Raw genomic sequence first — 27,993 nt, 5'->3', positions numbered from 1 at the left:
TCACAGGACACTTCCCTTGTCGAGATGAGCAGTAGTTTTCCCAGTCAAAATTCATTCTTCTGCAAGCCAGATTGCAATCACAAGCAGGCAATTGGGTGGATGGTGCAAATTTTGCCATGCAACAAAAAAAGGTAAAGGACTCCTGCAGGGTTGGAAGGGATCCCAGGGATCATCTAGTCCACCCCCTGCAACGCTGGAACCCGTGGACATCCAGCAAAGCCGAATGTTGGGAGAGTCAGGACAGGTTGGGAGGTTCGTCCAACTTGGATGGCTTTAAAAGAGTCCACAAATTTCATGGCGGACCGGTTCAATGGCTATGCTCTGCCCTCAGGGCCCGAGGCAAAAATGCTTCTGAGTACGACATGCTGCTGCTCTCAGGTCCTGCTTGGGGGGCTTCTTCCCTTTCCGGAGCGCCTAGTGAGAAGACTGGAATAGTTGGGCCTGATCCAGACACCGCTTAAGCTGTAATGGGCAGTGGGCAATGGACGCTGTGAGAAGAATAGGGTGCTCGTACATAAGGGCACCCTGGAAATGCACGGATCGAAGGGCGCAGGAGGGAGCCGGCCAGCCGTTGCAGAAGCGGCGCCCAGTCGTGGCCCGGCCGGCGGTTCTTCTCTCTGCGCTCCTCCCGGCGGTCATTCCTCCTCTGGTCGCTGCTAGGGATGCACGACCTGTCTGCAAGGGATTCCCACAAGGCGGGGTTGGTGTGGGCAGCCCTCACGACACGCGGACATCTTTGCAATGCAGAGTTGGTCGGCCGCCAGGCCTGGTGCTGGAAAGCAGCTCCCCGTAGAGCCCGTCCCCGGGGATCCTGCCATCTTCCCTTCCGTGGACACGAGCAAGCCGGGCGGCGCTGAGGCGGGAATGCGAAGATGCCGGGGATGGGGCTTCTAAGAGATGCTCTTTCCCCTTTGGAAACCTGACAGTGGGGGCAAAGACCGCCGCCCCTGCCCAGCGCAGCAACCCGGCTTGGAAAGGAGGCGGCGGCGGGCTCCCGGCCTCGGGGGGGGGGGGCAGCGCGTGGGCTCCGCCAGGGATGCATTGCCCCGCCCACCGCTGCAGCTGGTGCCCGGAGCCGGCGATGCGGCGGCGGAGAAGGTGAGCGGCGGGGTCCCCCTCCACTTGGGGAAGCCCAGCCCTCTGGCCCGCGCCCCGGGTGGGGGGGTGTTGCGAGGGGCGGAGGGAGCCGCCCACCGCCCAGCCTCGCGGGCGGCGCAGCCTGGTTGTTGTTCCTGCCGCGCGTCTCTAGCCGGGAGGTCCCTAAGCTGGAGACCGGCGGCGCCAGGTGCGCAGCGGCGCGCAGAGGACAGGGCGACCCTGCCCGGGTCGGGCGCCTTCGGGGGCTTTTTCCTACGGCTCCGCTCTGCCCTCGGGCTCCCGCCCGTTCGCTTGCCTCCAGAGCCTTGGGCAGAGGAAGGGGTTGCCGGGACCAGTGGCGCAGCGTGGGGGGTGCAGGGGGGGCCGGCCGCACCGGGCGCAACATCTGGGGGTTAGGGTTAGGAGGCGCAAATCCACGGGTTAGGGGGTGCAAATTACTTGCCTTGCCCCGGGTGCTGACAACCCACGCTACGCCACTGGCCGGGACTCCAAGCTGGCAGCGGGGCCGCGGGCGTGGGGCTGCCCCACTTTCTTGCCCCCCCCCCCCAAGCGGCTGCTGCAGAATCTCCCTTTGCAGAAGCCGCGCCGAGTCTGGCCAGACCGCCGAGGCCTTAGCGGGCTTGAGGCTTTGTCCATTTTATAGATGGGAAATAGAAAGGTCAGACCTCGCCCCCGGATAAGGGCTTCTTCAGAGATGAGGGCACCCCCCTACCCAAGTCTCTGGAGCAGAAGCAAGCGGGGAAGGTCTGGTCGATGCCCCTCAGAAAGGAGCTGGAAAACGATCCAGGACCTCCCCTGCGAGGACAGCTTACACCGTTTAGGGCTCTTTGGGTTGGGGGAGAAATGGGATTTAAAATGCAGGGAGAAGTTCATGAAATGGTGGCGTGTGTGGAGAGAGAGAGAAAGAGAGGATCTCTTGGTCACCCAGGGAAATGTATTAGCCATACATTCAGGCCAAATAAAATCAAATGTTCCTTTGCACAGTGTGTACTTGTGGAACTCATTGCCACAAGAGAATGGTGGTAATGGCAATTCTGGTAACTTTTAAAACAGTTTGACATGCCTGTAGGATGAAGAGAGCAGTTACATGGGACCTTCATTCTAGAGGCAGGAAACTGTTTGCTGGGGGGGGGGGAGAGGGGGTGCCAGTCAGCCTTGAACTGCTCCAACCAGGCTGCCCTTCGGCCCTGACAAGCACTTGGCTACTCCAGCCACGTAGCTGACCCTGTGGCCAAAGGACTGAGCCATGGTGTCTCACCTCGCTGTGTCCATCTCTCCACAGGCCCATGGACCCCTGGTGCTGCCTGCGCCCCCCCTGGCGATGGGGATGGGGCTGTGCCTGGCTGAGCTTTGCTCTGCTGTGCCTGGCCACACTCTCCTTGCTCTGCCTGCAGTCTGGGCTCGTGCTGCGCTTGGCTCACCATGGGGCAGGAAGACCCCCGACCTCTGCAGATGCTGGTGTCTCCCGGAGCCTCCAGCTGCACTCCAGAAGCAACCGGACTCTTCAGCGGCTCCTGGGTGCTGGGCCTGCCAACCTTGCCTCTGCCCAGCAGGCTCCGTTGTGGCACTTCTTCCTCTCTGGCCTGTGGAGATTCTGGCATCGCCTTGCAGAGGGGCTGGGGAGGTCTTGGCAGGGCTCCAGGACAACTGTCCAGTTGCAGCCCCTGCCCTGGGCTGCATGGCAGAAGAAGCTCTCTTCGGGGGTGCTGGGGCCCCGCCTTCAGCAAGTCTTCCAGAACTACCAAGCCATGAATAAGTACCGGGTGCCCCCGGGGGCCGCGCAGCACCGAGGGAACCCCCATGCCGCTGGGACAGAGCTCTTGTGCCAGCTCCAGAGCCGTGTGGCAGTGACCACGCTCCTGGGGGACGAGGGGCCCTTTGCAGACCCAGAGTGGAGGGGGCTGCTGCCCCGCAGGAGCCTGAGGCAGGAGCTGGGCCCCCTGGGAAAATGTGCCGTCGTCAGCTCTGCTGGCTCCATGTTGGGCTCCGGACTGGGCAAGGAGATTGGTGAGTGCTGGTTGGGGGGGGAGCATCCCGGCGGGTGGCTCTGGCACAGCCTCCAGGGGTGAGGGGATGCCTTGCCCTTCAGGTGAGGGCGCCATGCGTCCTGGCACTTGGGAGCATGAAGCAACCTGCCTCTCCTGTTTATGGGAGTCACCCAGCTATAGTTGGGTTTCAGAGCAAAAGAAGAGTGTGCAGGATCAGGTCAGTGGCCCATCTAGGCCTGCATCCTGTTCACAGTGGCCAACCAGGTGCCTGTTATGGGAAGCTCACAAACAGGATCTGAGAACAGGATCCCTGAGTCTCTCCTCCTGAGTCCTGCTGGGATTCAGTCCTGACTCCGACTGTGGAGGCAAAGCAGAGCCCTTGTGGCTACTAGCCATTGGTCGGGGTTGTTCCCTTCATATCCTACCTCGTATACCTGGCTCTCTCCTCTCCATTTCAAGTAGTTTGGCAGCAGAGTGGCAGCGGCAGGAGGAGGTTCTCAGCTCCCCTTGGCCTTGCAGCGGAGTCCTGCTTGTGCCTTTTGTGTACAATTCCATCTGAGTTCTCACAGAGGGAGCTCATTTCACATCCTAGAAATGCTAGCAGAGCATTTCTGTTGGCAAAGTCTCAGGAGGAAACTCCTAACAATACTTTACAGTTACACAGTGATAAAATAATAACAATACTGAAATAATGGGTAATTATCTGGCCTTCATGGGAGTCTGCTTGAAATGGGCCATCTCATTCCCCTGATGATGCAGCTGCCCTGGGACACGTCTTGAGCAGCCCCCCCCCCCCCAGCATGGCTGGCTGCCCCTCTCCCCAGGAAGGGAGCTGCAGGTCTAAGAAGGGCCCTGGTTGGGTAGGGGTCTGATGATCTCCCTCCCCCTGGCCCTCATTTTCCTCCTCCTCCTCCTCTTAGACTCCCATGATGCTGTTCTTCGTTTCAACGGAGCCCCAACTACTGGCTATGAGCAGGACGTGGGCACCAAAACTACCATCCGCCTTGTGAATTCCCAGGTGGGCAATGAAGGGGGGGGGGGGCTGGGAGAGGACAGCAGGGTGTGGATATGGGTTTGGGCCAGATAAAGGGAAGAGCCAATTGGGGGCAGCCTAGTGGGTGGGGTTATGAGTGGGTGGGGTTATGAGCTTTGGACTGCTCTGTAGCCACAATCCCCTCCCGCCAGCTCTAGGGTGTGCTGAAGCCCACTGGCGTCAAGAGGCTTGAGGCACCTTCAAAACTAGCAAATGTTATTAATTATGAGATGAACTTTTGTGAACTCAGGCCCGTGTCTTCATGAGAGTTGAATGGCCGTGAGATGCAAAAATCACAGCCAGTGATCATCAGAGCTTCCATAAAAAGACACACCTTCAGCCGCTTACCAGCAGATTGGTGAATAATGCGCTCATCTCGGCAGTGCCCTGGGTCAGGGAACTGTTTGCAAGGAACAGTTGTTGACAGTACAGGATGCTGGCGGCACTGGTAAACACAGTAGGATCAAGAGCTGTTGTCTCAATGTTACCCAAGAGTGATGGCGCTGAAGTTACTGTCTTTGCCAGTTCCAGTGTGAGTTTGTGCTCTGGCTGAGGGGCACCTGTGCACTGCCAGGGCTTTGGACGTGACATCAAGGGGCCTTGTCCACAGAAGTCACCCCCATGCTGCTCCTCTGCAGGTGGAAGGTGGGTGGGTGCACGTGAGCACACACTCGGGTGCAATATGAGCAGCAGTAGGTGCCAAGCAGCTCAGAGCAGAAGGTATAATTTCTCTCAGGGGAGCAACAAGAGGATAGAAGAGGGAAGGATGGCCTCTCTGAAAGTGCAGAGAAAGGTGGGGCTGCCCTCTGCCTGCCAGCCTGCCCTTCCCCTCTAGGCTTCAGTGATCCCTGGGCAGGGATTTGTGGGCTCTGGGCAAGAAAGCTGCAGGTAAGGGCCAGCAACCCTGGGGACCTCTCCCTGCCCTCCCCTCTCCGCCTCTTCTTGCATCTGAACAACTTTCTGGGAGCCTGGAGTCAGGCCGTTCTGACCCGATCCGCCCCCCTCTACCCCACAGCTGATGGCTTCTCCTGAGCAGCATTTTCTGGATGACCAACTCTATGCGCAGGGAGCCTTGGTTGCATGGGACCCAGCCCCTTTCCCAGGGGACCTGCAGGAGGTGAGACCCTCTCTCTGCCTTGTGCTTGGGGCAGGACGAGATCCGCGGGTGCCAGGGGAGGGCAGGGGCATCCTCTGTGAATTACACTCCCAGGACTTGATGGGCTGCTTTGGCACCTCCTGCCGGCTGTCAGGGGAACTCCCTGCATTTTCCCTCTGGTTTGAAGGATGAATGCCATAGCTAGGAGGAAATGCCATAGCTAGGAGGAAAGAGCCAGAGACCTTTGCACCAAAGATGGTGGGGTGGGGTGAAGCTCTGCTCTGCTCTGCTCTGCTCTGCTCCATAGTCCCCTTTCTCCCTCTCCCGGCAGTGGTTCGAGGCCCCCGACTACCCCATCTTCAGACCCTTCCGAGCGATGCGCTCCCAGAGGCCCCAGCAGCTCTTCCACCTGCTGCACCCACGGGTGCAGTGGCAGCTCTGGGGGCTGGTGCAGGAAGGGGCACCTGAGGCGGTGCAGCGGAACCCACCCTCCTCAGGGCTGCTTGGTAAGGAAGGCACTCCCCTCCCTCGTGTCTCCCAGGCCAAGAGGCACCCTTCCTCTTCCTCCCTTTTTACTCAGAGCTCCTCTGAGCCCTGCTTTCCTTCCTCTCACTGGTTGGGGGCGGGGGCGGCTGATGTTACTCCTGGGCATGAGGTGCGAGGCACTTTCCACATTCTCAGGGGGACTCATCAAGCACCAACTTTCCAGCCCTGGTGAAATAAGTTTCCTCCTGGCCCCCTCCTCTGCCGCCCTGCAGGTCCTTCTTTGCAGCGGCCCCACCTCCATCTCTCCCTCTTCCAGGGACGGTGCTGATGCTGTCGCTCTGTGACCTGGTCCATGTCTATGAGTTCCTGCCCTCGCAGCGCCAGTCTTCACGCTGCCACTACTACCAGGACTTTGTGGATGAGGCCTGCACGCTGGGTGCCTACCACCCACTGCTCTTTGAGAAGGACCTGGTTCGCCGCATGAACCAAGGCTCGCCGGCTGACTTGGCCCGGCTGGGGCGGGTGACGCTGCCTGGCTTCCGGGCCCTGAATTGCACCCTGGAGGAGTAGCAGCTTGGCCAGGGAGGCATGCCATGAGGGGCCCGGGACACCCCTGCTGCTTAGCGGCCTGCAGCCCCTGGGGGGGAGATGGGGGGGAGAGAAGGAGACAGGAACTGGGGTCTGAAGGGCGCAGCCAGACCAAGCCATGGTCCAGGTGGGGGTGCTCCCCACAGGCATCTCATGGGCCCCCACAGTGGGTGGAGGGCATAAAGGTCCCCCTTGCAGGGCGTAGACGGAGGTGGATCTTCCTTGAAAAATATGAAACTGAAGCTGAATCCCAGAGGAGCCCCAGAAGCGATATTGGTTCACGTTGCTTTAAAAAATGGGGTCCAGTCAACCCCCTTTGAGTCCCATGACTCAAACTGATTAATTCTGGGTGGTCTTTCTTTCGACAATCCCAAAGTTGAAGAGTCAGGTGCTGCAAGTTGGCCATTCTGCTGTAGAGCACTCCATCTTGTCTCCAGAAAATGATATAGCTTGGAAACTCTCAGGATGTGAATATGTTGCTTGAAAAACCAGGAAAAAAGAATCATAGAATCTTAGAATTGGAAGGGACCACGAGGGTCATCTAGTCCAACCCCCTGCAAGACTGGAATAAAGAGTATTTTATAAAACGTGCTTCATGTAGTATGTATTCTCATAGGTGTCTATGATGGAATATTATATTGACTGTGGTCTTTTCTAGGTTTTATTTCATCGTTCAATGATGCTTCATGCATGTACTGTATAGAACATTTCTCTCCTTTTCACACACCCCCAGAGACATATAGAATCATTAAGTCATAAAATTGGAAGGAACCTGAGGGTTATCTAGTTCAACCCCCTCCAAGAAAGGAATATTTCACCCAATGTGGGGCTCAATAATTATAAGGCATCAGACATTTTTATTCACCCCAGTGACTTGGACAGGTGAGAAAATCCAGGACAGCCATTTTAATCCCTATCAGATATTTTTTTTTAAATAAAACTGTTGTGATCTGTTATGAATGACCCTCTTGAAGGTGGTCACAGGGGTGACCCAGAACTCATTGCTGATGGTCAAGCCCCCCCCCCCCATAACAGTTCAAGCTTCGGGTCCCATAATTGTAGGTCTGTCACTGTCCTCCAGAATGGTTGCAGGTATGCAACAGACAAGCTTGGTAGAAGCTTCTGGAAGAGAGGTTTTTGCAAGGCATCCAGCCCCAAGCCTGAGACCAAAAAAACCAACTGTGCAGACACCCTTTTCTCTTTCACAGCAACTGTTGAATTTAATACTGAAACAATCCCTCAGCATTTAAAGGTAACATCCTGTCCCTGTCCCTGGTTCCTGCCCAACTTGTGTCAGCCATATGCGTCTTGAACGACAAACCTCCTGTAGGCCCCACTGCTTGCATGTGGGGCTCTGACTTGTCCTGAGAGCTGGTCTTACGGCTGCCACAGGCCCTCCAGGAGGCCACTCATGGCTTCCTTTGCGGTCCCATGAGTTTGTGAGTTCTTTGCAGTCTCTGCTCCCTCCCTGCGCACCCCCGGCGCCCAGGCACAGCTAACGGAAAATGATCTGAAAGTGCTCCTCTGAGGCAACCGACTTCCCAGGGATGTGGTTTCTGCCCAGCGGGTGGCGGGGGGGTGTGCTTCAACCTTGACATTTTGAGAAGCAGGAAGCCAGAGGAGATCTGCTGAAGATGGGCAAGCAGGTGGTGGCTCTTGCTCCGTGAAGCCGCTTCTCCCCTCTGCAACTGGCTCCTCTGAGATGTGAAGTAAGTTTTGTGGGAAAGGGGGTGGGGGGAGGAAGAGCCCCTTCGCCTGTCTAGCAGGTGGTGTGGTGTGAAAGAGGGAGGTGCTGCCCAGGCTCAGCAGGCAGAGGCAGGAGCCTGGCTGCCTCTCAGCTCCTTCGCCCTTGGCGCTGGCCAGCTGGCCCAAGTCAGGAGCTGAGAGGATGGGGGATGGGGCAGCCACACAAGCACAGGCTGGACAATGGCTGCTTCCTCTAGAGTCTCAAATCTTCCATTCTTGGGCAAGGTGATTGAGCGAGCGGTTGCCGAACAACTCCAGGCACGCCTGGAAGAAGCGGACCATTTGGATCCCTTCCAGTCAGGATTCAGGCCTCATCATGGGACTGAAACTGCCTTGGTCGCACTGGTTGATGATCTCCGGCGGGCTAGGGACAAAGGTGAGAGCTGTTTCCTAGTTCTGCTGGATCTCTCAGCGGCGTGTGATACCATCGACCATAACATCCTTCTGGACCGTCTGGAGGGGCTGGGAGCTGGGGGCACTGTCCTACAGTGGTTCCGCTCCTTCCTCCTGGGCCGTGTTCAGAAAGTGGTGTTGGGGGATGAGTGTTCAGACCCCTGGGCTCTCACTTTTGGGGTGCCTCAGGGTTCTGTCCTCTCCCCTATGCTTTTTAACATCTACGTGCAGCCACTGGGAGAGATCATCAGGAGGTTTGGGCTGGGTGTTCATCAGTATGCAGATGATACCCAGCTCTACCTCTCTTTTAAATCAGAACCAGTGAAGGCGGTGAAGGTCCTGTGTGAGTGTCTGGAAGCGGTTGGAGGATGGATGGCGGCTAACAGATTGAGGTTGAATCCTGACAAGACAGAAGTACTGTTTTGGGGGGACAGGAGGCGGGCTGGTGTGGAGGATTCCCTGGTCCTGAATGGGGTAACTGTGCCCCTGTGGTAACTGTGCCCCTGAAGGACCAGGTGCGCAGCCTGGGAGTCATTTTGGACTCACAGCTGTCCATGGAGGCACAGGTCAAATCTGTATCCAGGGCAGCTGTTTACCAGTTCCATCTGGTACGCAGGCTGAGACCCTATCTGCCTGCAGACTGTCTCGCCAGAGTGGTGCATGCTCTGGTTATCTCTTGCTTGGACTACTGCAACGCGCTCTACGTGGGGCTACCTTTGAAGGTGACCCGGAAACTACAACTAATCCAGAATGCGGCAGCTAGACTGGTGACTGGGAGTGGCTGCCGAGACCATATAACTCCGGTCTTGAAAGACCTACATTGGCTCCCAGTACGTTTCCGAGCACAATTCAAAGTGTTGGTGCTGACCTTCAAAGCCCTAAACGGCCTCCGTCCAGTATATCTGAAGGAGCGTCTCCTCCCCCATCGTTCTGCCCGGACACTGAGGTCCAGCTCCGAGGGCCTTCTGGCAGTTCCCTCATTGCGAGAAGCAAAGCTACAGGGAACCAGGCAGAGGGCCTTCTCGGTAGTGGCGCCCACCCTGTGGAACGCCCTCCCATCAGAGGTCAAAGTGATAAACATCTACCTGACATTCAGAAGACATCTGAAGGCAGCCCTGTTCAGGGAAGTTTTTAATATGTGACATTTTAGTGTATCTTTCATCTTTGTTGGAAGCCGCCCAGAGTGGCTGGGGAAACCCAGCCAGATGGGCGGGGTATAAATAATAAATTATTATTATTGTAGAGGGCCTTCAGGAAACCTGAGGCTGCCCTGTCCTTCTCCTCCAGACAAAGGCCAGTGGTTCTCATGGCTGACCCTCTTGGTGTACATGTAGGGCCAGCCCATCATTTTAGCAAAAACAATGCAGAATTTAGAAATTGTTAGAAAGACATCACTGACTTATTTTAATAAAATATGCACCCACTCGATTGTAGGAAAAAAACTCAAAGCGGTTTACGAAAAATATAAAATGATTAAAAATCACTAAAAAAACCTACAAACATAATATATAAAGTTAAAAAACACAATAGACTAAAACAAATTTAAACTCCTGCAGACTTTCTAAACATCTGGGTACACTGTTTTGGAACATCCTGGGGAGTTCCAAAGTGTCGGTGCTGCTACACTAAACGTTCAGGTTCTTACTGACACAGCGCAGGTATGATGTGGCACATGAAAAAGTGCCATTTCCACCAACTGAACATGCACGGTAAGGCCATCTTGTAGGTAAACTGGTCCCAAGTTGTTTAAAGTCATTATATCCTAAGAGAGAGGCTGGGAACAGGAGTGTTCCAGCCCGACAGAGAGATACAATTTCTAGGTACCCTCAGGGACTGTGTCCTAGAACAGCTGGAGCCAAGCAGAGGCAGTGGCACCCAGGATCTGGTGTGAAATGTTAAGTGTCGTTGATCCAGTTTGGCTGGGTGTTCATCAGTATGTGGATGAAACCCAGCTCTACCTCTCTTTTAAATCAGAACCAGTGAAGGCAGTGAATGTCCTGTGTGAGTGTCTGAAGTGAAGTTACAGGGAACCAGGCAGAGGGCCTTCTTGGTAGTGGCACCCGCCCTGTGGAACAACCTCCCATCAGATGTCAAGGAAATAAACAACTATCTGACTTTTAGAAGACATCTGAAGGCAGCCCTGTTGAGGGAAGTTTTTAATGTTAGATGTTTTATTGTGTTTTTAATATTTTGTTGGGAGCCGCCCAGAGTGGCTGGAGAAGCCCTGCCAGATGGGCAGGGTATAAATAATAAACTGTTGCTGCTGCTGCTGCTGTAGGGACCACTGTGCACCAAAGCAATATAGAGCTCAATGGAGACTTGGCAAGAGGGCCCAGCACAGTCCCGTTAGGCTTCGAGAGAGGCGCCCTGACTGGCAAAAAGGAAGCTGAGGTCAAGCTCCTCAAAGTTCTTGGGAATAAAAGAGGAGGAGGAGGAGGAGGAGGAGGAGGAGGAGAGGCTTGGGAGTTGAAAAAGCTCAGCAGGTCAGGCAAGACAGCACAAGGGCCTAGAGGATGCCTTTGTGGTTAGCAAGCAGAATCAGATAAGCTGTGAGAGGCAAGAAGACATTCTTAAGAAAACCAGAATGCCACCCACATCAAGGGAACCAAAAGCGACACAAAACTTGGGGGGGGGGGGGGACACAAGCGGCCAATAAGGGATCCGAATAATAATAATAATTTAAAAAAAGAATTCTGAGGCTCACATTGGTAAAGCCATAAAGACCAACAGCAACAAAGTCTTTAAATGTGTTCGTAGAAGGAGATGGCCCTGGGAAGCAGGTGGACAGGTTTCTTTTGTTTTTCACTTTCATCCTTCCCTCAGGGGAAAGGTTTCTTGTGAACACCACCCTCCACAAGTCCTATCAGCCACTTCCTGCACCCCACCATCTGTTTAAAAGCAGCTCTGCCATCTTTCAGATTTAATGTTGAAGGGGAACCCATCCTTTGCACAGGCTCATCCCAAAATGCCCCCCAGCACCCAACAAATTGAACCCCCTGCTCCTGACACCACTGTCTCACCCCCACAATCAGACTACACAGCTGTCCCTGGCTGGCCGACTCTGCACATGGATCTGGTAGCATTTCAGAGAAAGCTACCTTGGCGATTTCTCGACAGCATACCTGGCAACCTGAAGTTTTCCTCCTAGGACTTCACAATTCAATTTCCCCATGTCCTTGGAGCCGACATGCACACCCCCAACACTACAGACCAGGCTAGCTAGATAGCAGATGAGCAATGCCCAGACCATCATTCTCCATGATAGCAGGGGAGCCATCATTCTGAGAGCATGAGACAGCTCTCTTGTCTCCAAAGGCCTTATCTACCAAACTTCCTGCCTCTCTCAGTTACTCTAGGTCACAGAATCAATATAAATATTTCCAAGGACAAGGAGATACCAAGTAATGAGTATGATTACTTTACTGATACACAGGAAGCTGGGCGGGGGGGGGGGGCAGAAGGAAGCAGCTGAAAGGAATGAGTCATGGTACTTTAGTTGAGATTCCTGTTCCTATGAGGGAGGAGTTGGACTAGAGGACCCTTGGGGTCCCAACTCTACTGTTTCTCCAGCTTCAGTTGTCTCTATACTAATACACAGAACATGTGAAATAAACAAAAGGAACTTGAGCTCTTGATATGGGATGGAAAATATGACCTAATAGGCATTATTGAAAACTGGTAGGATGAGACTCATGAATGAAGTATAGAAGTTGGACTTGGAGCATGGAAGGCAGGTTAAGAGTGTTTGGGTAAATGTTATAGGATAGGAAAACAGCAGTGACATCACTGTGGGAGTCTGCTATAGACCTCCAAGCCGGACTGAAGACTTGGATGAGGCCTTCCCAGAGCAGATGACTAAATATTCACAAATAAGAGGGAGATCAGCTCCCCTGATATCTGTTGGAACTCAAACTCTGCCAGGAATGTAAGGTACTCAAAAAATTCTTTGATTTTTGGAAGTCGCAGTCACCTTGGGTGGAAGTGACTACATCCTCTTAGAATCATAGAATTGGGAGCCCTTAAAGGCTTCTAATCCAACCCCCTGCCATGCAAGAATCACTACTAAAGAATCTCTGAAAGGTGACCATCTGACCTTTGTAGAGAAACTTCCGATTAAGGAGACTCCTCCAGCAGAAAAGAAGTTTGATCCATCTTCCAGGTGTTGGCCCTTCAAATATTTGAAGATTGTCATCATGTCACCCTCCTCTTCTCCAGGTTCAACACCCCCAACGTCCTTAACTGTCTCTCATCAGACTTGGTTTCCATACCCTTTGCCATCTTGGCTACCCTTTTCTGCCCACCCTCCAGCTTGTCCATCTCCTCCTCCATCTGCCAGGGGTTCTTGAACTGAGATTCCTGCATTGCAGGGGGTGGACTAGCTGTCCCTTGGGGTCCCTTCCAACTCTACCATTCTATGATTCTAAATAAACAAGCAACAGACAGCCAATAAAAAGTTGGAGGGTCGCAACTTGGCAAGACACACAACTCCTTGTCTCCTTTCTCCAGGGAGCGGGTGCTAGAAGGCTGGTGCAGGTCAGCAGCTGCAGCCCTCAGGCTTCCTGCAGCCCTCCAGAGCAAGCCCCAGCCCCACCGGAGACTGGCAGGGATGAGCCCAAATTGCACCAACTGCACCCGTCCAACCGACCAGGCCTTTGCTGGCATGTACGCCCTTATCTTTGCGGTCGGCCTCCCTCTGAACATTGCAGCGCTGTGCATCTTTGTTTTGGGCCGCGCCGGGCGCTCCATCACCATCACCTACATGAAGAACCTGGTGGCCTGCGACCTGCTGCTTCTGGCCTCGCTGCCGCTGAGGGTGCACTTCTACGGCTGGCGGCCTCAGCTGCCTCAGCTGCTGTGCGAAGTGGTGGGCACACTGCTCCTGGTCAACATGTACTGCAGCATCTTCCTGCTGACCTGCCTCAGCTGGGACCGCTGCCTGGCCGTCTGCTTCCCGCTCAGCCCGAGGGCCCAAGCCGTGCGCCAGCAGGCCAGGTACATCTGCGCAGGGGTGTGGGCCTTGAGCATCGCAGGGACCATCCCCACCTACGTCACACAGAGGAAGAAGGGGCAGCGCATGCTCTGCTTCGACGAACGCCCCCACTACATCACGGCCCGCGGGGTCCCCACCGCCATGGCGCTCGCCTTCGCCCTGCCGCTGGCCATCATGATGACCTGCTCCTGCCAGCTCCTGCGTGCCGTGCACCACAGCGGGGCCGTTCAGATGGAGTTGGTCAACGGCACAAAGATCCGTCACATGGTGGTGACCAACGTGGGCATCTTCCTGGGCTGCTTCTTGCCCTACCACATGGCGGTTCTTCTGTACCAGGCACCACAGTTGCAGGGGGAGTGCTTGGACATGGCCTACCAGTGCACCCTGCTCCTGGCCTGTGCAAACGCCGCCCTGGACCCCCTGGCCTATTACTTTGCCACAGAGACCTTCCAGCACCTGGTGCCATTGGATTACCTGCTCAGAGGCTGGGGCTCCCACAGCAACCCACAGCAACAACACAGCTCCCACAGCAACAACGCCAGGGGCACGAGGAACCTTGGCCAGCCCTTGAGGGCCCAGGGTCTCCTTGGGCTGCCCTCGGGTGAGGAGATGCTACCCTTGGAAGGGGCAGAGGGAAACGGCAGCACAAGCATTTGTGAGGTTGTGGCTTGACTGGCACAGTTGTGGGTGTCTGGTCCTGCCCTGCTGCTCAAGGAAGGTGGTGCCAGAAGCATCGAGGCCGCTCATGCCAGGAGGAAAGGCTCCCCCAGGGGGGTTGGGAAGGGTACAGAATCCTTGAGCTGTAGAGCTGGAAGGGCCCTAGGAGACATCTAGTCCAGCCCCCTGCAATGCAGGTAGCAGTGCGCCTTACCAGTAGCAGAGCTGGTCCCTTCAGTCTCCACAACAGCTTCATGGGGGCAAGAATTGCCAGAGAAGAGTTGCTGTGCTCCTTAGCCTTGACGCTCCTGTGCGGATCCTGCTTTTTCTAATAAAGAGTTCACCACTTGCTTCCTGGGATTTGCTGCTGGTTCTCTCCTGTCACGCACCAACCTCTGTCTGCCTTCCCAGCAACCAGGCCAGAGGGTGGCGCTGCCTGTCAGCTTCCTCCTCTGTCTGGGCTGTAGATCTCAGCTGGGGGGGGGGGGCAGGAGAAGGTGGCTCTGTCTGCCATTGGCTCCGGCTCCCCCTCCTGTTGGCCTCCTCCAGTGGGTGAGGGCGGTCTTGATCCCACACCCTGAAAATCCTGACATGGCTTGTCCCTTCCCAGCCCAAAGAGCAGCCCATCTCTGCCCCAAACCACCTTGGGATTAAAAGGGAAATAAATTCAGTTGCAGACAGAGCACCTGACAGTCCTTTTATTCTCCTGCTTCTTCAGAATTAACATGGCAAACAGCTTGCGATTCGCCTTCCCAAGGCACTGGCAGGCAGGGCTCCCCATTCACCCCTCAGAAAGGAGAAGGCAAGTGGGCGGCCACGACCCCCTCCCAGGATGCGCAAGGCTCCTGTGCTCTGGGCCCAGCCTCCCTCGCAAGGCTGCCACCACCCTCCTTGGCAAGCGACATTTCCCTCCATTTCCCCAAACACCCTAATTTGGGGGTGGGTCTTCCGGCGGAACTGGCCAGCAGCATAGTCGTCTAATGCTCTGGCTAATCTGTGGAACTCCCTGCCGCAAGATGGTGGCGCTGATGGCCCATGGCTGGTCGGCTTTCAAAGGAGAGGCCCTCCTTCTGCATCCCCGGCCTCTCCTGGCACGACTTCCCAGGCATCTGGGCCCAACAGCCGGTAGTTCCTTCCACGGTACATGCTCACATCCTGGGCACGGCTGGCACGCGTCGCTTCATAGATCTCGCGCACCGCCGGGGGCAGCGGGGGAAACCCTGCGAGGTGGGCCAGCTCCTCCGCGTAGCTCCACTGCTGGGCCCGGAGGCGCAGGAAGTGCCGTGCCAGACCCCCCTGGCGCAGGTGCCGGTCCAGCTGCGCTTGGGCATCGGCCTCCATCTCGGCAGCAGAAGGCAGCAGGCAGCTGCCCTTCAGCACCGCCAGGGCGAAGAGCGCCTGGCAGTGGAAGTGCGGGAAGGGGCAGATCTGCTGGCAGACGCCGACCAGGAACAGCGACGGGTGCCGGGGGGCCAGCAGGTGCCGGTACAGGGGCCCCACCCCATACTCCGTCTCCCGCAAGCCCAGCTGCGCCAGATCCAGGAAGGGGAAGCGGTACTGGTAGCCCGTGCAGAGTATCAAGGCGTCGGCCGGCAGCGCAGAGCCGTCCCTGGGCACCACCGTCTCCGCCGACACCCGAGCCAGAGGGGGAACCTGCAGCACGTCCCGGGGCAGCCCGCGGACCGGGGGGCCCTGGTGGCTCAGCACCACCCGCGCCGCCAGAGGGGCCAGCTGCAGTGCCAGGTCGACTCCAGAGGGGCCGGCGCCCACCAGCACCACCCTCTGCCCGGCAAAGGGCTCCGGTCGCCGGTAGGCGTGGCTGTGCAGGAGGCGGCCTGGAGAGGAGAGCAAAAGGCAGGCAGGGGTGGGTGCTGCGGGAAGGGCATGGCTCCCCCTGCCCACGGGCAGCCTTCTCTCGCCCGCAGGGCAGCCCACAGCTCCTCGGGTGCTCCAGCCCCCTGCCCTCCCCTGGCCAGGGTCTCCCCACCTGCTCCGCAACCCCTAATTCGTATAGCCCACCGTTTATGGACAGATCCCAGGGCGGAGTGCAACATTAAGAATAGATTTTAGGAAGCCTCATAAGAAGAAGAGAACAGAAAGGCTAGTAATAGGCAGCACAACAATAAGATAACTGCACTAAGAGTTCCCCCACCTTTAACAGGGGGAGGGGGGTTATAGGGTTGCTTTGGCTTTTGTTTTTATTGTGTATTTTGTGTTTTCATATTGCGATTTTATGTTGTAACCGCCCTGAGGAGTACAGGGGGGTATACAAATTTAATGAATAAGAATACAAATTCGAATAACAGCAACAGGCCCTGGATTTTTTAATGGCTATAGATCCCGCCCTGTGGAATGCCCTCCCACCAGATGTCAAAGAGAAAAATAACTACCATATTTTTTGCACCATAACAATCACTTTTTTCCTCCTAGAAAGTAAGAGGAAATGTCTGTGCGTGTTATGGAGGGAATGCCTATGGGTGGCATGCCTACGGATTTTCCTCGTCTAAAAACTATGTGCGTGTTATGGTCAGGTGTGTGTTATAGAGCAAAAAATACGGTACCAAACTTTTAGAAGACATCTAAAGGCAGCCCTGTTTAGTGAAGCTTTTAATGTTTAATAGTTCCAGTTACAGATAGGTAGCCGTGTTGGTCTGCCATAGTCAAAACAAAAAAAATTCCTTCCAGTAGCACCTTAAAGACCAACTAAGTCAGTTCTTGGTATGAGCTTTCGTGTGCATGCACACTTCTTCAGATACGAAGAAGTGTGCATGCACACGAAAGCTCATACCAAGAACTGACTTAGTTGGTCTTTAAGGTGCTACTGGAAGGAATGTTTAATAGGTTATTGTATTTTAGTGTTTTGTTGAAAGCTGCCCAGAGTGGCTGGGGAAACCCAGCCAGATGCGGGGTATAAATAAATTATTATTATTATTAATAATAATAATAATAATAATAATAATAATAATAATAATAATAAAATGTGACCACCAGAAGGAGACTCTGGACAGATAAAAGGAACGGCTTATCCACACAAGGCAAATTTGCAGAACTGGCAACAAGAAGACCTGCCCTCAGCTTTAAAGAGGACCTGCCCACCACTGGCTCTCAGTCGTGTCAGCTGTACAGAGCCTTCAGTCTACCTGCTTGGCCCTGGCTGGCCACTGTGGAAAACGGGATGGGGGGGTTACATCGGAAGAGCCCCCTTTAGCCTGGCCAGGCTGCTGCCTCAGAGCTCCTCCTCGGTCCTTACCTTGAAAGCTGTCCAGGCCAGGAATGGGAGGGATGAATGGGTTGGCATAATGGCTGCAAAAACAGGATTGTCAGGACACATGACCAGCCTGGTCCCGCCCCTGCCCCCACCTCTGCCCTGATTGGTTCTCAGAGACTAAGAGAACATGATTGCCTCTTCCTGATAAAATGGGGAGGGGGGATCCTGAAAATGGTCCCTGGGCCTCCCCCCAGGCCAGCCAGTTCAAGCCACCTTGGGCACTTGACATCAGCCAATGAGATTCCTGCATTGCATGGGGTTGGACTAGATGACCCTTGGGATCCCTTCCAACTTTACCATTCTGTGATTCTATGACTGCACCCCCCCCCCCGCTCAGTGTTGAGAATCCAGAGCAAAGGAATCCCAAGGCTCTGCTTGAAAGACCTCCAGTGAGGGCACCCCCATCTCAGTAACTGGTTGTCCTAGGACTCTCACCATCAAGGCGTTTTGCCACGCCTCCCCCCCAAGCAACCCTCTAGCCCTCTTGTGTGAACATGTTCCCTTGGTCTTTTCCTTTCCAGGCAAAGCACACCCAACCCCTTTCACCTCCCCTCCTCGGACCCACTTTCTTGCCCCTTCTGACCCCATCCCAGCTTGTCTACACCCATAAAGGGCAGAGACCGTAGGAGGCCTGACTGATGCAGGACACGGGTGAAGATCATTCTGTGAAGCCTCAGGGTGCAGCTAACTCACACTTTCCTTGCAATGATTTCTGCAGCTCCTGCTACCAAGTCATGCTCCCCCGCCGGGCACAGGGCCAAAGGGATTTTGACTTTCATTGCTGAACTCACCCAGTGCAGACCATGACGGCATCAAAGTGCTTTGTGACTTTCTGGGTTGTCTCTGGCCCCTGCTTTGTGGCTGTGACCTCCCAGCCCCCTGGCTGGCCCTCGCTGCTGGACACAGGCTGGACGTGGCTCACCTTGCTCTGGAACTGCAGGAGGGAGAAGAAGGCCCTCAGGCAGGGAGGGGGCCAGCGGAGACCCAGAAGTGGGCAGGGAAAGGCCTCTGGGGGGCAGAGAAGCCACAGCTCTGGAATAAGCCTGGAGAGGCTCCCACTGAACCCCTGGAGATGCCAGGCAGCCCTTCATTTCTGACACAAGATGGTGGGGCATGGCCTGCCTGAGAGTCCCTGCCCCAGATGTATGGGGACTGCCTATTCCAAGCTCTTGTGCTCGGATCCTGTTCAGGCATTGTGAGAACAGGATGCGGGATGGGATGGGCCATTGGCCTGATCCTGCGGGCTCTTCTTAGGTTCTTAGTGGCCAGAGAAATGCCATATGCTCAGGGGTACTCTTTATGTTGGACCAAAAAGAGATCCCGAGTCCTTGCTGCTGTGGCCTCCCTCTGACCTACATCATCCAGACATCATAGATATGTCACAGAAAAGGTGGCGTCTCAGGTAGAACCTGAGATCCAGGCCTGCCCGTCACTCAAATATAGTATTTCACACTTACTCCATCACAGTACAAAGGAAAGCATTGACAGTTCTCTGGCCCCTGAGTCAAGTCAAATATACCCCTTCATCCCACTATGGGGCAGGTAGGCATTGTGATTGAGTCAGACACTCAGTCTGACACTCCTTGGGGTCACGACTCCTTGGGAAAGCCCTGCGGAGTGACTGTACATCTCAGGGATTATGGTGGGCTCTCTCACCCCTACCCTTATACCTCACTTCCCTGGGTCCTACATGCCACTGGAACTGAGAAGATTGATAAAAGTAATTTCTTATGAATTTCTAAAGTTTTCCCAGCAAGCCAGTACATAGATACATTTTCCAGTGAATTGTGACATTTGGTTCTGACACTTTCCCTGTTTTCCTTTGTTGGAGACCTGGGGCTCAGAGGGGAGTCATGGGCTCCTCCTGCAAATTGAGCTGAGCTTCCCTTGCAGATCCCTTTGCCGATACAGTGGTACCTCAGTTTTCGAACGTAATCCATTCCGGAAGACCATTCAAGTTCTGAAACATTCGAAAACCGAAAACTCAAAACGGAATCCTCAAAACAGAAAACTCAAAACGGAAGCCGTGTGGCACATTTGACTTCCAAGGCATGTTCAAAAACAGAAGCATCTACTTCCTGGTTTACAGCATTCGAAAACCAAAATATTTGTTAATGGAGACGTTTGAAAACCGAGGTACCACTGTTTGCTGCTCCTAATTTTCTAAGCATTAGGGGCTGCTATCAGGGATCTGGAGTTTATGATTAGACAGGCACTTTGTGAATGGAGTTCTGAACCTAAATGAATGGGTAATGTGCAGCGAAGACCCCTGTCTTTGCCTTGTGGTGAGGCAAGGCTCATGGTGGGGAGGTCTCTCACCCCCCCTCCAATTTCCCAGCAACAGACTCAAGCGCCGCCACCCCACCTGAGTCTCACCTGGATGTGGTCGTAGACCCCAAAATGCTCCGCGTAGCTTTCCAGGTAGGACAGCACATCGGAGTGGTGGAGGAAGGAAGGCAGCGCCGGGTCAAAGGGGAAGTCAGGAAAGGCCATCACCTCCTTGGGCAGGTTGGTCCTGGGAGGGGGAACAGGATGCAGCTGCAGGATGAGCTCCCTTGCCCCCCAGGGACCCAAGACACACACATGGGGGTGAAAGAGGGGGGCCACATCCCCGGGTGGCTACCTGAGGTCCCGGTACATGCTGGAGTGAGTGGGCTGCCCCTCGGCCTCTTCCTCCAAGTAAACCCAGGTGCCTCCCAGGCAGCCAGAGGCTTCGAACACCACGGGAGGAGCAAACGTCTCGGGCGAGGCAAGGATGTGGCGGGCGACGCACAGACCAGCAGCCCCAGCCCCAACCACGGCCACCTGCAGCTTCTGTGACGCCATCTTGCTGGAGGAGGAGAGGGAGAGAAGGGGAGATGAAAACTGCACTTGGTTGGCCCCACAGCAAGAAGGGGAGGGCGGCTCCTCTCCATTCACTAGAGTGTTCCCAGGGAAGGACCCCCAAGAGAAGGCCAGGTGCCCCCTCAGGCCATCAACTGTAGCGTCTGAGGTTTGGTGGAGTATTTTGTAGAGACGAAGTGCCACGAGAAAAAGGCCAGTGCTTTGCGTCCTGCACACTGCCATGTCCAATGCAGGTCAACTTCTATGAGGACTAGAAGCTTGCCTGCATTTGACTACACTTGTAGTTTAATGGTGAATTTTGGATATAATGGAGATGTAAAAGATTTGGATTATTATAAAAGATGCAGGAGGAAATGATTAACAATCAGACCCACAAAGGGGAGGAGGGGAGCCCAGGAGATTCTCTGGGGTCTTGTCTGTATGTTATATGTTGGATATCTGATGGTAAAACTGTAATTTGAAAAACCAAATAATTTTGTTTAAAAAAAAGTATGATGCTTTTAACTCAAGAAGAAGAAGCAGCTTGCCTGCATTTGATAAGAAAGCCAAGATACAGTACTAAGCAGCCGCTTGCTGCCCAAGAGGCCCCATCCTGTGCTTGGCAGGGATCCAGTAGCCCAAGAGGGGGGAAGCCTGTTTTCTCCTGCTCTGGAGGACCTGATCCAATGACTTCAAGTTACAAGAAGGAGATTCCAACTAAACATCAGGAAGAATTTTCTGGCAGTAAGAGCTGCTCAACAGTGGAACAGACTCTCACAAGAGGTTGTGGACTCTCCTTCCTTGGAGGTTTCTAAGCAGAGGATAGGTGACCATCTGCTTTATTTATTTATTTATTTATTTATTTATTTATTTATTTATTTATTTATTTATTTACACCCCACCCATCTGGCTGGGTTTCCCCAGACACTCTGAGTGGCTTACAGTACATATAAAACATAGTTCCAGTTACAGATAGGTAATCTGAAGAAGTGTGCATGCACACGAAAGCTCATACCAAGAACTAACTTAGTTGGTCTTTAAGGTGCTACTGGAAGGAATTTTTTTTGTTTTGAATATAAAACATAGTAAACCTCAAAGGTTAAAAACCTCCTGATACAGGGCTGCCTTCAGATGTCCTCCAACAGTCAGATAGCTGTTCATTTCCTTGTCTTTAGATGGGAGGGTGTTAGCTGAGATTCCTTCGCTGCTGGGCTTGGACTAGATGACCCTTGGGATCCCTTCCAACTCAACTCTGTGTGGAGTTGGCAGGCAGCTGGGCAAGCGTGAGGGGACAGCCAAGCAAGTGCCTCGTTTGTCTCCCCTGGCACAGAAGACTTCGTCAGGAGTAAGTGGTCAAAGCCTAACTGAGGAAAAGCAAGGGGAATGCAATGACCTCTGCCAAGGAAACGCTGCCACTGCCTGGACTGGGTGCTGTCCAAGCTGCTTGGGAAGGAGCAATGGAATGGAGCCGATTCCAGGGACCGGGCAGAGATCCGCTTGAAAAGCCCAAGGGGCAAAGTCCCCAGAAGCCAGATCTGGATGGCTGGGGCCTGGCAGGGGCCAAACTGCGGCAGCTCCTTCCAGCCAATCCCACTCAGTCTCCAGAGGGCTGCAGGATGCCAAAGAGCAGACAGGGAGGAGGGTGCCAGGCTGGGCCTGCCAGGGCAAGAGGGGTCTGTGCTGGAGCTCCCCCCCCACACTGTGCCCCCTTGCATGGGGGTGACCAAAGGGTAAACAAGTGGGCTGTGTCTGCCCCCCTTCCTGACACTGTCTGAGCTGCGCTGTGAAACCTGAAGCCAGAGAAACACCATTAGGCACCTGGTGGAAATGCCAGACTCATGGAATGGGAGAGTTGCACGGGAAGCATCTAGCCACACCTTGCCACGCAGGCTGCTGAATAACCTCTGGTCTTTTAAATGTGCGGGGGGGGGGGTATTTATTATTTTTATTACTACATTATGCTATGTTGTGCTTATAAGGGACCCCGCAGGGTCATCTAGGCCAACCCCCTGCAAACTGAGCTGTGATCTTCCCGAAGGGCGCGATTGACAGTTAATAAAGAATCGCAAGCAGTTGAAGGCGCCCCCCCGCCCCCCGCTCTCGGCGGCGCTCGAGTCTCCCCGCCCCGTCGGCGCCCCCACTAGTCCGCGCTTCCCGAGCCCAGGCCGCTTCTCTCCGCCGCTGCCCGGGGCTGCTCTGCTCAGCAGACCGCGCCAAGCCCGCGCCCGACGCCGGCGCCCCTCTCGCCCGGCCGCCCGCCTCTGCCCCCGGGGCGGGTCTGGCTCGGTCCCCTACCTTCTCGGCGGGGCGGAGGGTGGCCGAAGGACCTCGGAGAGCGGGCGGGCGGGTGGGCGCTGCTAGCGGGGTCGCTCGCTCGCTCGCTCGCTCGCTCTCCGCCGCGAGGGCTGCTCTGCCGTCGGAAGTGGGCGAAGGCGGCGCGGAGGCACCTTTGGTCAAGCCCAGGGAGGGACGGGGCGGGGGGGGCAGGCCGAGCAGCGGCGGCCCCGCCCCGCCCTCGACCAGCCGAATTCTTCCTCCAGGCCCCTCTTTCGTGTTCCCCCCTAGTCTTGCCTCTAAAGGACAGATTTCCTTGAGTGTGTCCAAAGGGGCATCCCGGGAGCCCGCCCCGTCCTCGGCTTCCTTTCCCTTCGCCCCTCCGCCCCCTCGGACCCTGCGGAGCACCCGGCGGCGCCCTGCTCACTTGGCCCCAGGAAGCGCCTTCACAACCAGCGGCTTGGTATTTCTAATTATCCTCGACGTTCCAAATTAGCGTCTCTGGAGAGCCTCTGCGGCAGGTCGGGCTGGGCAGGCGGCGGGGGGTCTCCCGCCCCCCCCGGGGCTCCTCTGCTGGGGGAGGAGGCGTCTTGTCCCCGCCCCTCGGACGCCTCCCTCCCCCAGGCCGCGCCCACGGGGACAGGGCTAGAAATGGGAGGGCGAGGCGCCCTTTGACTCCAGGACGGAGCGCGTGGCCGCCGGGCTGCTGGTTGGAAGCTGGGTGCATTTTGTACATGAGCTGTAATGTTGTTCGAGCTTTTTAAAGTTCATTGTTACATTCTTTTTAGGTGAGAGCAACGCGGGAGCAGATTCCTTGCGCAGCAGCCAGACTCTCTCTTCTCTTAGTCGCTTGGAAACTGTTCTGAATTTGAAGAGGGGTGAGAATCTCCCCTGCCGTCTTCCAAAGGCCCTGGTTCTCTGGGGAGATATATCCCCAGACATTAGCAAATTCAGCTGCTTGAAAGAAACTGGCTGATATAAAATAGGAGAATGCTGTTGTTTAAAAGAAAATAAAAGGGCAGGCGGCCCGGGCAGCAAGTTGTAGCAGTTGGTAGTGAAGGCTCGCGTGGGAATTGTTAGACAAATGAGGGGGGAACTCCCCGATTCTTCTTTGGAGGGACCCTTTATCCCCAAGAGAGAGAGGCTGGACAACAGGCACGAGGGTGCGACTTTGTTTTACTAGAGCGGAGTCAACAGTGCATTGAGGGGCGTCTCCTCTGGGCTCCTGCTCCAAAGAGGCCGCCCCAAACAATAGAAATTCGGCTGCTTTTATTCTCTTTTGCTCCATGTCGCTCCTTTCCCACGGTGCCCCCCCCCCTTTGCCCTGCATTGCCACTGAGCTGGCCTTCAAACCTGGTTCTGAGCAGCCTTGCAGATCCAACACTGTTTCTGCATCCTTCCTTCTTTGTGCCTAATACGGAGTGCTTTTCGCTAAGTGAGCTTGCCAAAGGTTTCCTTGTCCTAATTATTTAAACTCCACATTCATTACCCAGTCCTTCTCCTGTCTTAATCTCCTAGAGACACGGGGAATGTTTTGAGCTCTCTGGCCCAGGGCTCCTTCCTGCCTGCATTCAAGGCCAGGCTGCCCCACTCTCCAACTGCAGGGAAAATCACCTAGACCGACTTAGGACAGCTGTATCTCTTTTGTTGTTATTGTTCTGAATAACTTTCTTCTCTGCCACTTTAGTTTATAGTGCATGCACCCTTGCTGAAAGGGATTAAGGCATCATTTCTCACACACCCCAAAGCACCTGTTGGGGGTGGAATTGAGTGCTGCCCAGAATGTGATTACACAGAAAAACAGGAATTTGCCCTGTGCTGAGTCCAACCACTGCTCCTTCAAGCTAGTCACTGTCAACTCTGACTGGCAGACAGTTCTTCCTGGAGAGGCCAGAGATGGAATTGGGAGCAGGTCAGGTGCCACTCTGCCACCACAAGAGGGGCATGGCCCCCTGCTAAGGAGTGCCTGTGCTTCTAGGTGTAGCAGGAACCCCCCCACCCCAATCATTCTGTTTGTATAAACTTCACACCCACACACACTCACACACTACATACACCACATTTCTGTTATAAATTCATAGAAAATCAACCATACATCGGATTTGCACTGTTCCATTTTTATTTTACTCCATATGACAAGAACTAACAAAGGGGGGTGGCTTAGTCCTGGTCAGCCATAATCCCTTCACCGTCTCAGCACATCCACAGGAGCCCTGCCCATGCCAACCCTGATGATCCCAGACAGAAGACAATCAAGATCACAAAGAACTTGCATATGGGAGTGGATTCAGCATGGACTGAAACAAAGAACAATGATCAGATCTTCCCTCAGGGGGCAGGAAACTGCAAACTCCCCTTTGTCTCCTGGAAGTGACTCAGGGGGAGGGGTCAAGGGAGGAACCAGCCAGGTGACAAGACACTCAGGTTACCACCAACTCCTCCCTCAACCCCTCCTTTCTGTAATGTATGCATGATGTTTCTGGGGGTGGGCTTGATCTAGAGGAGGGGAATTTCAAAAGTTTTTATAAGACCTTGCACACTATTCTTCTGGGTCTTTCCTCTCTCCTGCAAGTGAGGGGAATACCCTGTTGCAACAGTTCAATAAAGGCCAAGCCTACAGGCTGCTGTTTTGCTCCAAGTTATCCTGGTTGGTGTCTTTGTTTTGTCCAAGGGAGCCCTCGGATTTTTCCTGTAACATAGGTAACAAGGACAAAAGCAACTTTCCCCATCTCCTTTATATAGCTTAGCTACACTGTAAGTCACTCTTGCATGAGAATACAGTGTTACCTCGGGTTACATATGCTTCAGGTTACATATGCTTCAGGTTACAGACTCCACTAACCCAGAAATAGTGCTTCAGGTTAAGAACTTTGCTTCAGGATGAGAACAGAAATCGTGCTCTCGCAGCGCAGCAGCAGAAGGCCCCATTAGCTAAAGTGGTGCTTCAGGTTAAGAACAGTTTCAGGTTAAGAACGGACCTCCGGAACGAATTAAGTACTTAACCCGAGGTACCACTGTATATTCAATACAAGTTACAATTTGTTTCATTTGGAGGGATTAGTCCCACCAGTTGATTATTTTTGGCCTTCCCTTTGCTGTGGTCTCTCTTTCTCTTTTCAACTCTCTATTGATTTTTATCCCGAGATGTTGGATTTTGCCTATAGTCTCCTTTTTGAAGTTGGAGAGACACTGCAATATTTGGCTTTTGGTTGTTGTATTTTAGTATGCCATTCTTAATGGTGCTCGGGATACCTCATAATGAAATACAATCAACAATAAAATCAATGCAAGACAAGGAAACACAAATTGACTGTAAAACAGCCATCAAGAAAGATGTAGTTAAAATATACTTAGGACTTTAAAAGATGAGTCTTTTCCTGGCACTGAAGAGATTCCAGATTAGGAGCCAAGCAAGCCTTCCTAGGGAGAGAGCTCCATGAGCAGAAACACTCCACACCAGCGAAGAGGCCCTTTCCTCAGTTTGGAAATAAACAACTATCTGAGTTTTAGAAGACATCTGAAGGCAGTCCTATTTAGGGAAGTTTTTTTTATGTCTTGTGTGTTATTGTATTTTTAATATTTTGTTGGAAGCCGTCCAGACTGGCTGGGGAAACCCAGCCAGATGGGTGGGGTATAAATGAATTACTATTATTATTATTATTATTATTATTATTATTATTATTATTATACCTGCCTCGCCTCACACAGTATGCCACCCAAGTAGGGAGCCTCTGCCAGTGAGTTTGGCACAGAAGCAGGTGGATGTATTCAGGTCTTCTTAGATTGTCAACATCTTTTTCATCAGCCGGCCCCTTTGTGGTTTCGATTCACTATGTACTGCAACCAGCAGATGCTAAGTCCTTGAGAACAGTCTTATAAGAAGACAGGTTGTGCTGCTTTGGCCTTTCTGGTAACAAAAGGAAAGCAAACTTAAATTGCTGTGCTCAAAATGTTGATTTTTTTAAAAAAATGTATATGTGTATGTATAATTTTGTTATTAATATCATGTTGTATGCGATCCTGAGCATTTCAGAATAAGAAAGATTGCAAATTTGACTTTGTAAATACAGTTAAATGTAGTGTAGTGCAAGTTCTACATGCTGTGGTCATTCCCACCCCCCCATCCGTTCACCTCCCTGGCAAAATATGTTTATAAGTTGTTTTTGCAGAGCAGTACAGAAGGCTGGCTCTTTTGATTCTAGAACTATGTCAACTGTAATATTAGTAGCTGCTCTTTAGCTAGGACAATTTATTAAATAAAGAGAATTTTTTTCACATTAAATTCTTATTTGACCTCTAACCAGTTTCTGTTTCCTTCTATGCTGCATTCAAATAAATCATGCTTGTGTATTTCTTTGTGGTAACTTCTGCATTTTGTGGATTTAATTTAATGGATCCCCAGGAGCTTATTTATTGTCTCCACCTCCTTCCTGACACAGGTGAGAGATGGTAATGAGTCCCTCTGAGAAGTGGCTTGGCTGAGTTGTTCCAGGAGGACAAAAAGGAAACAGATCATTTTTCTTAGTCACAAAATTATTGTTGTCCACTTCTTTTAAAAGTATAGAGATTTGGTTGAATGCCTCTCTTGGGGCTGAATTTATGACACATTTTTTTAAAAAACTGAGCTGGGAGTCATTTCACATCTGCCTGCACACACAGGGAGGGGAAAACGTAATATCTGAATGAATGAGATGGAGATCTTGTTTGTGCCCACACAAAGTCTGTAGTTCCAAATTGATTTCATGGACCACGTAAATATATTACTCTTTATTTCATGCATCTTTAAAAAATCCATGTTTTTTTATGAGGGTGGTGGCGGAAGAAATCCAGACAGCTGGGAGGCCTGCAGGGAAAGAAAACAAAACTGTAGAACAGGGGCCCAGTCCTCTGTCCCTCCTCTGGCTCCATCTAGTGACAGGTCCAAAGGGAAACGCAGAATGATGCATATTCAGGGTGCTGGGGGTTTGTGATTTACCCCAAGAGGAACTGCACTTACCAGAGTGGGCTACCAGGATGCTTTGGGAGAGCCCTGGGAACTGTAGTTTGTTCAGGGCGCCAGGAGTTGTTTGGAAGCTGCCAGTTCCCTTCCCTTGTTACGGGAGAATCCAAGGGCTCTCTTGGACAAATGAAGACACCGACCAGGGCAAATCAGAGCAAAACAGCAGCCAGTAGGCTCGGTCTTTATTAAGGAAAAGACTGTCGCGACAGGGCTCCCACCGTCCACGAGGTGAAGCAAGATGGAAGCCCCGAACAAAGGATGACCCTAACTTTTATTAGTTGCTAATCCCCCAAACTACACCCCCAGAATTACATCATATTTACATCATGATTACATTAGAATTAGGAGGAGTCGAGGAGGGGCTTCACAGGTAATCCGAGTGTCCTGACACCTGGCCAGAGCTTCCTCTCCCCTCCCCACATGAGTCACTCTGAAAAACAAAGGAGAAGGGCGAAGTTTCCTGCCCCCTGAGGGGAATCCGGTCAGTGTCCTTTGTGAGAGTCCGCGTGGAATACACTAAGATATGCAAGTTATTGTATCCCTGATGGCCTTGT

The 27,993-nt window shown here is 53.4% G+C and overlaps 3 protein-coding genes across 5 annotated transcripts; 2 read left to right on the top strand and 1 right to left on the bottom strand.

The window, feature by feature from the left end:
- The first annotated feature begins 1,011 nt into the window (after positions 1–1,011).
- LOC310841896 (beta-galactoside alpha-2,6-sialyltransferase 1-like) lies at positions 1,012–6,568 on the top strand. Its single transcript, XM_083733602.1, has 6 exons — positions 1,012–1,098; positions 2,381–3,105; positions 4,007–4,104; positions 5,135–5,236; positions 5,547–5,721; positions 6,018–6,568. The coding sequence occupies exons 1-6, from the start codon at positions 1,037–1,039 to the stop codon at positions 6,269–6,271; spliced, it is 1,416 nt and encodes a 471-aa protein (XP_083589728.1). The 5' UTR covers positions 1,012–1,036; the 3' UTR covers positions 6,272–6,568.
- Positions 6,569–7,474: 906 nt separating this feature from the next.
- Positions 7,475–14,424, top strand: LOC310841944 (lysophosphatidic acid receptor 6-like). Its single transcript, XM_083733703.1, has 2 exons — positions 7,475–7,998; positions 12,935–14,424. Exon 2 carries the CDS (start codon positions 13,035–13,037, stop codon positions 14,088–14,090), a length of 1,056 nt encoding a protein of 351 aa, XP_083589829.1. The 5' UTR covers positions 7,475–7,998; positions 12,935–13,034; the 3' UTR covers positions 14,091–14,424.
- Positions 14,425–14,758: 334 nt separating this feature from the next.
- Positions 14,759–22,999, bottom strand: LOC310841905 (uncharacterized protein). 3 transcript variants are annotated; one of them, XM_083733624.1, is made up of 6 exons: positions 22,462–22,999; positions 19,967–20,173; positions 19,720–19,858; positions 18,135–18,277; positions 17,326–17,378; positions 14,759–15,910 (listed from the first exon to the last, which is right to left on the bottom strand). In XM_083733624.1, exons 2-6 carry the CDS (start codon positions 20,167–20,169, stop codon positions 15,126–15,128), a joined length of 1,323 nt encoding a protein of 440 aa, XP_083589750.1. In that variant the 5' UTR covers positions 20,170–20,173; positions 22,462–22,999; the 3' UTR covers positions 14,759–15,125. The 3 variants fall into 3 exon arrangements, with proteins under 3 accessions (XP_083589750.1, XP_083589752.1, XP_083589751.1); XM_083733626.1 differs by having other exon boundaries at positions 22,885–22,973; XM_083733625.1 differs by having other exon boundaries at positions 22,868–22,969.
- Positions 23,000–27,993: the final 4,994 nt, after the last annotated feature.

This window comes from Podarcis gaigeae (genome assembly GCF_964106915.1).
Source record: "Podarcis gaigeae genome assembly, chromosome: 3".
Lineage (NCBI taxonomy): Eukaryota > Metazoa > Chordata > Lepidosauria > Squamata > Lacertidae > Podarcis > Podarcis gaigeae.
This window is presented reverse-complemented; position numbering and strand designations above follow the sequence as displayed.

Excerpts from the sequence above, each read along its gene's own strand:
- LOC310841944 (XM_083733703.1), top strand. The coding sequence starts at position 13,035 with ATGAGCCCAAATTGCACCAACTGCACCCGTCCAACCGACCAGGCCTTT.
- LOC310841896 (XM_083733602.1), top strand. The coding sequence starts at position 1,037 with ATGCATTGCCCCGCCCACCGCTGCAGCTGGTGCCCGGAGCCGGCGATG. Across the intron at positions 1,099-2,380 it reads GCGATGCGGCGGCGGAGAAG|GCCCATGGACCCCTGGTGCT; the intron begins GTGAGCGGCGGG and ends ATCTCTCCACAG. Across the intron at positions 5,722-6,017 it reads ACCCTCCTCAGGGCTGCTTG|GGACGGTGCTGATGCTGTCG; the intron begins GTAAGGAAGGCA and ends TCCCTCTTCCAG.
- LOC310841905 (XM_083733624.1), bottom strand. The coding sequence starts at position 20,169 with ATGGCGTCACAGAAGCTGCAGGTGGCCGTGGTTGGGGCTGGGGCTGCT. Across the intron at positions 18,278-19,719 it reads GGGTCTACGACCACATCCAG|TTCCAGAGCAAGGTGAGCCA; the intron begins GTGAGACTCAGG and ends TCCCTCCTGCAG. Across the intron at positions 15,911-17,325 it reads TGGCCTGGACAGCTTTCAAG|GCCGCCTCCTGCACAGCCAC; the intron begins GTAAGGACCGAG and ends TCTCCTCTCCAG.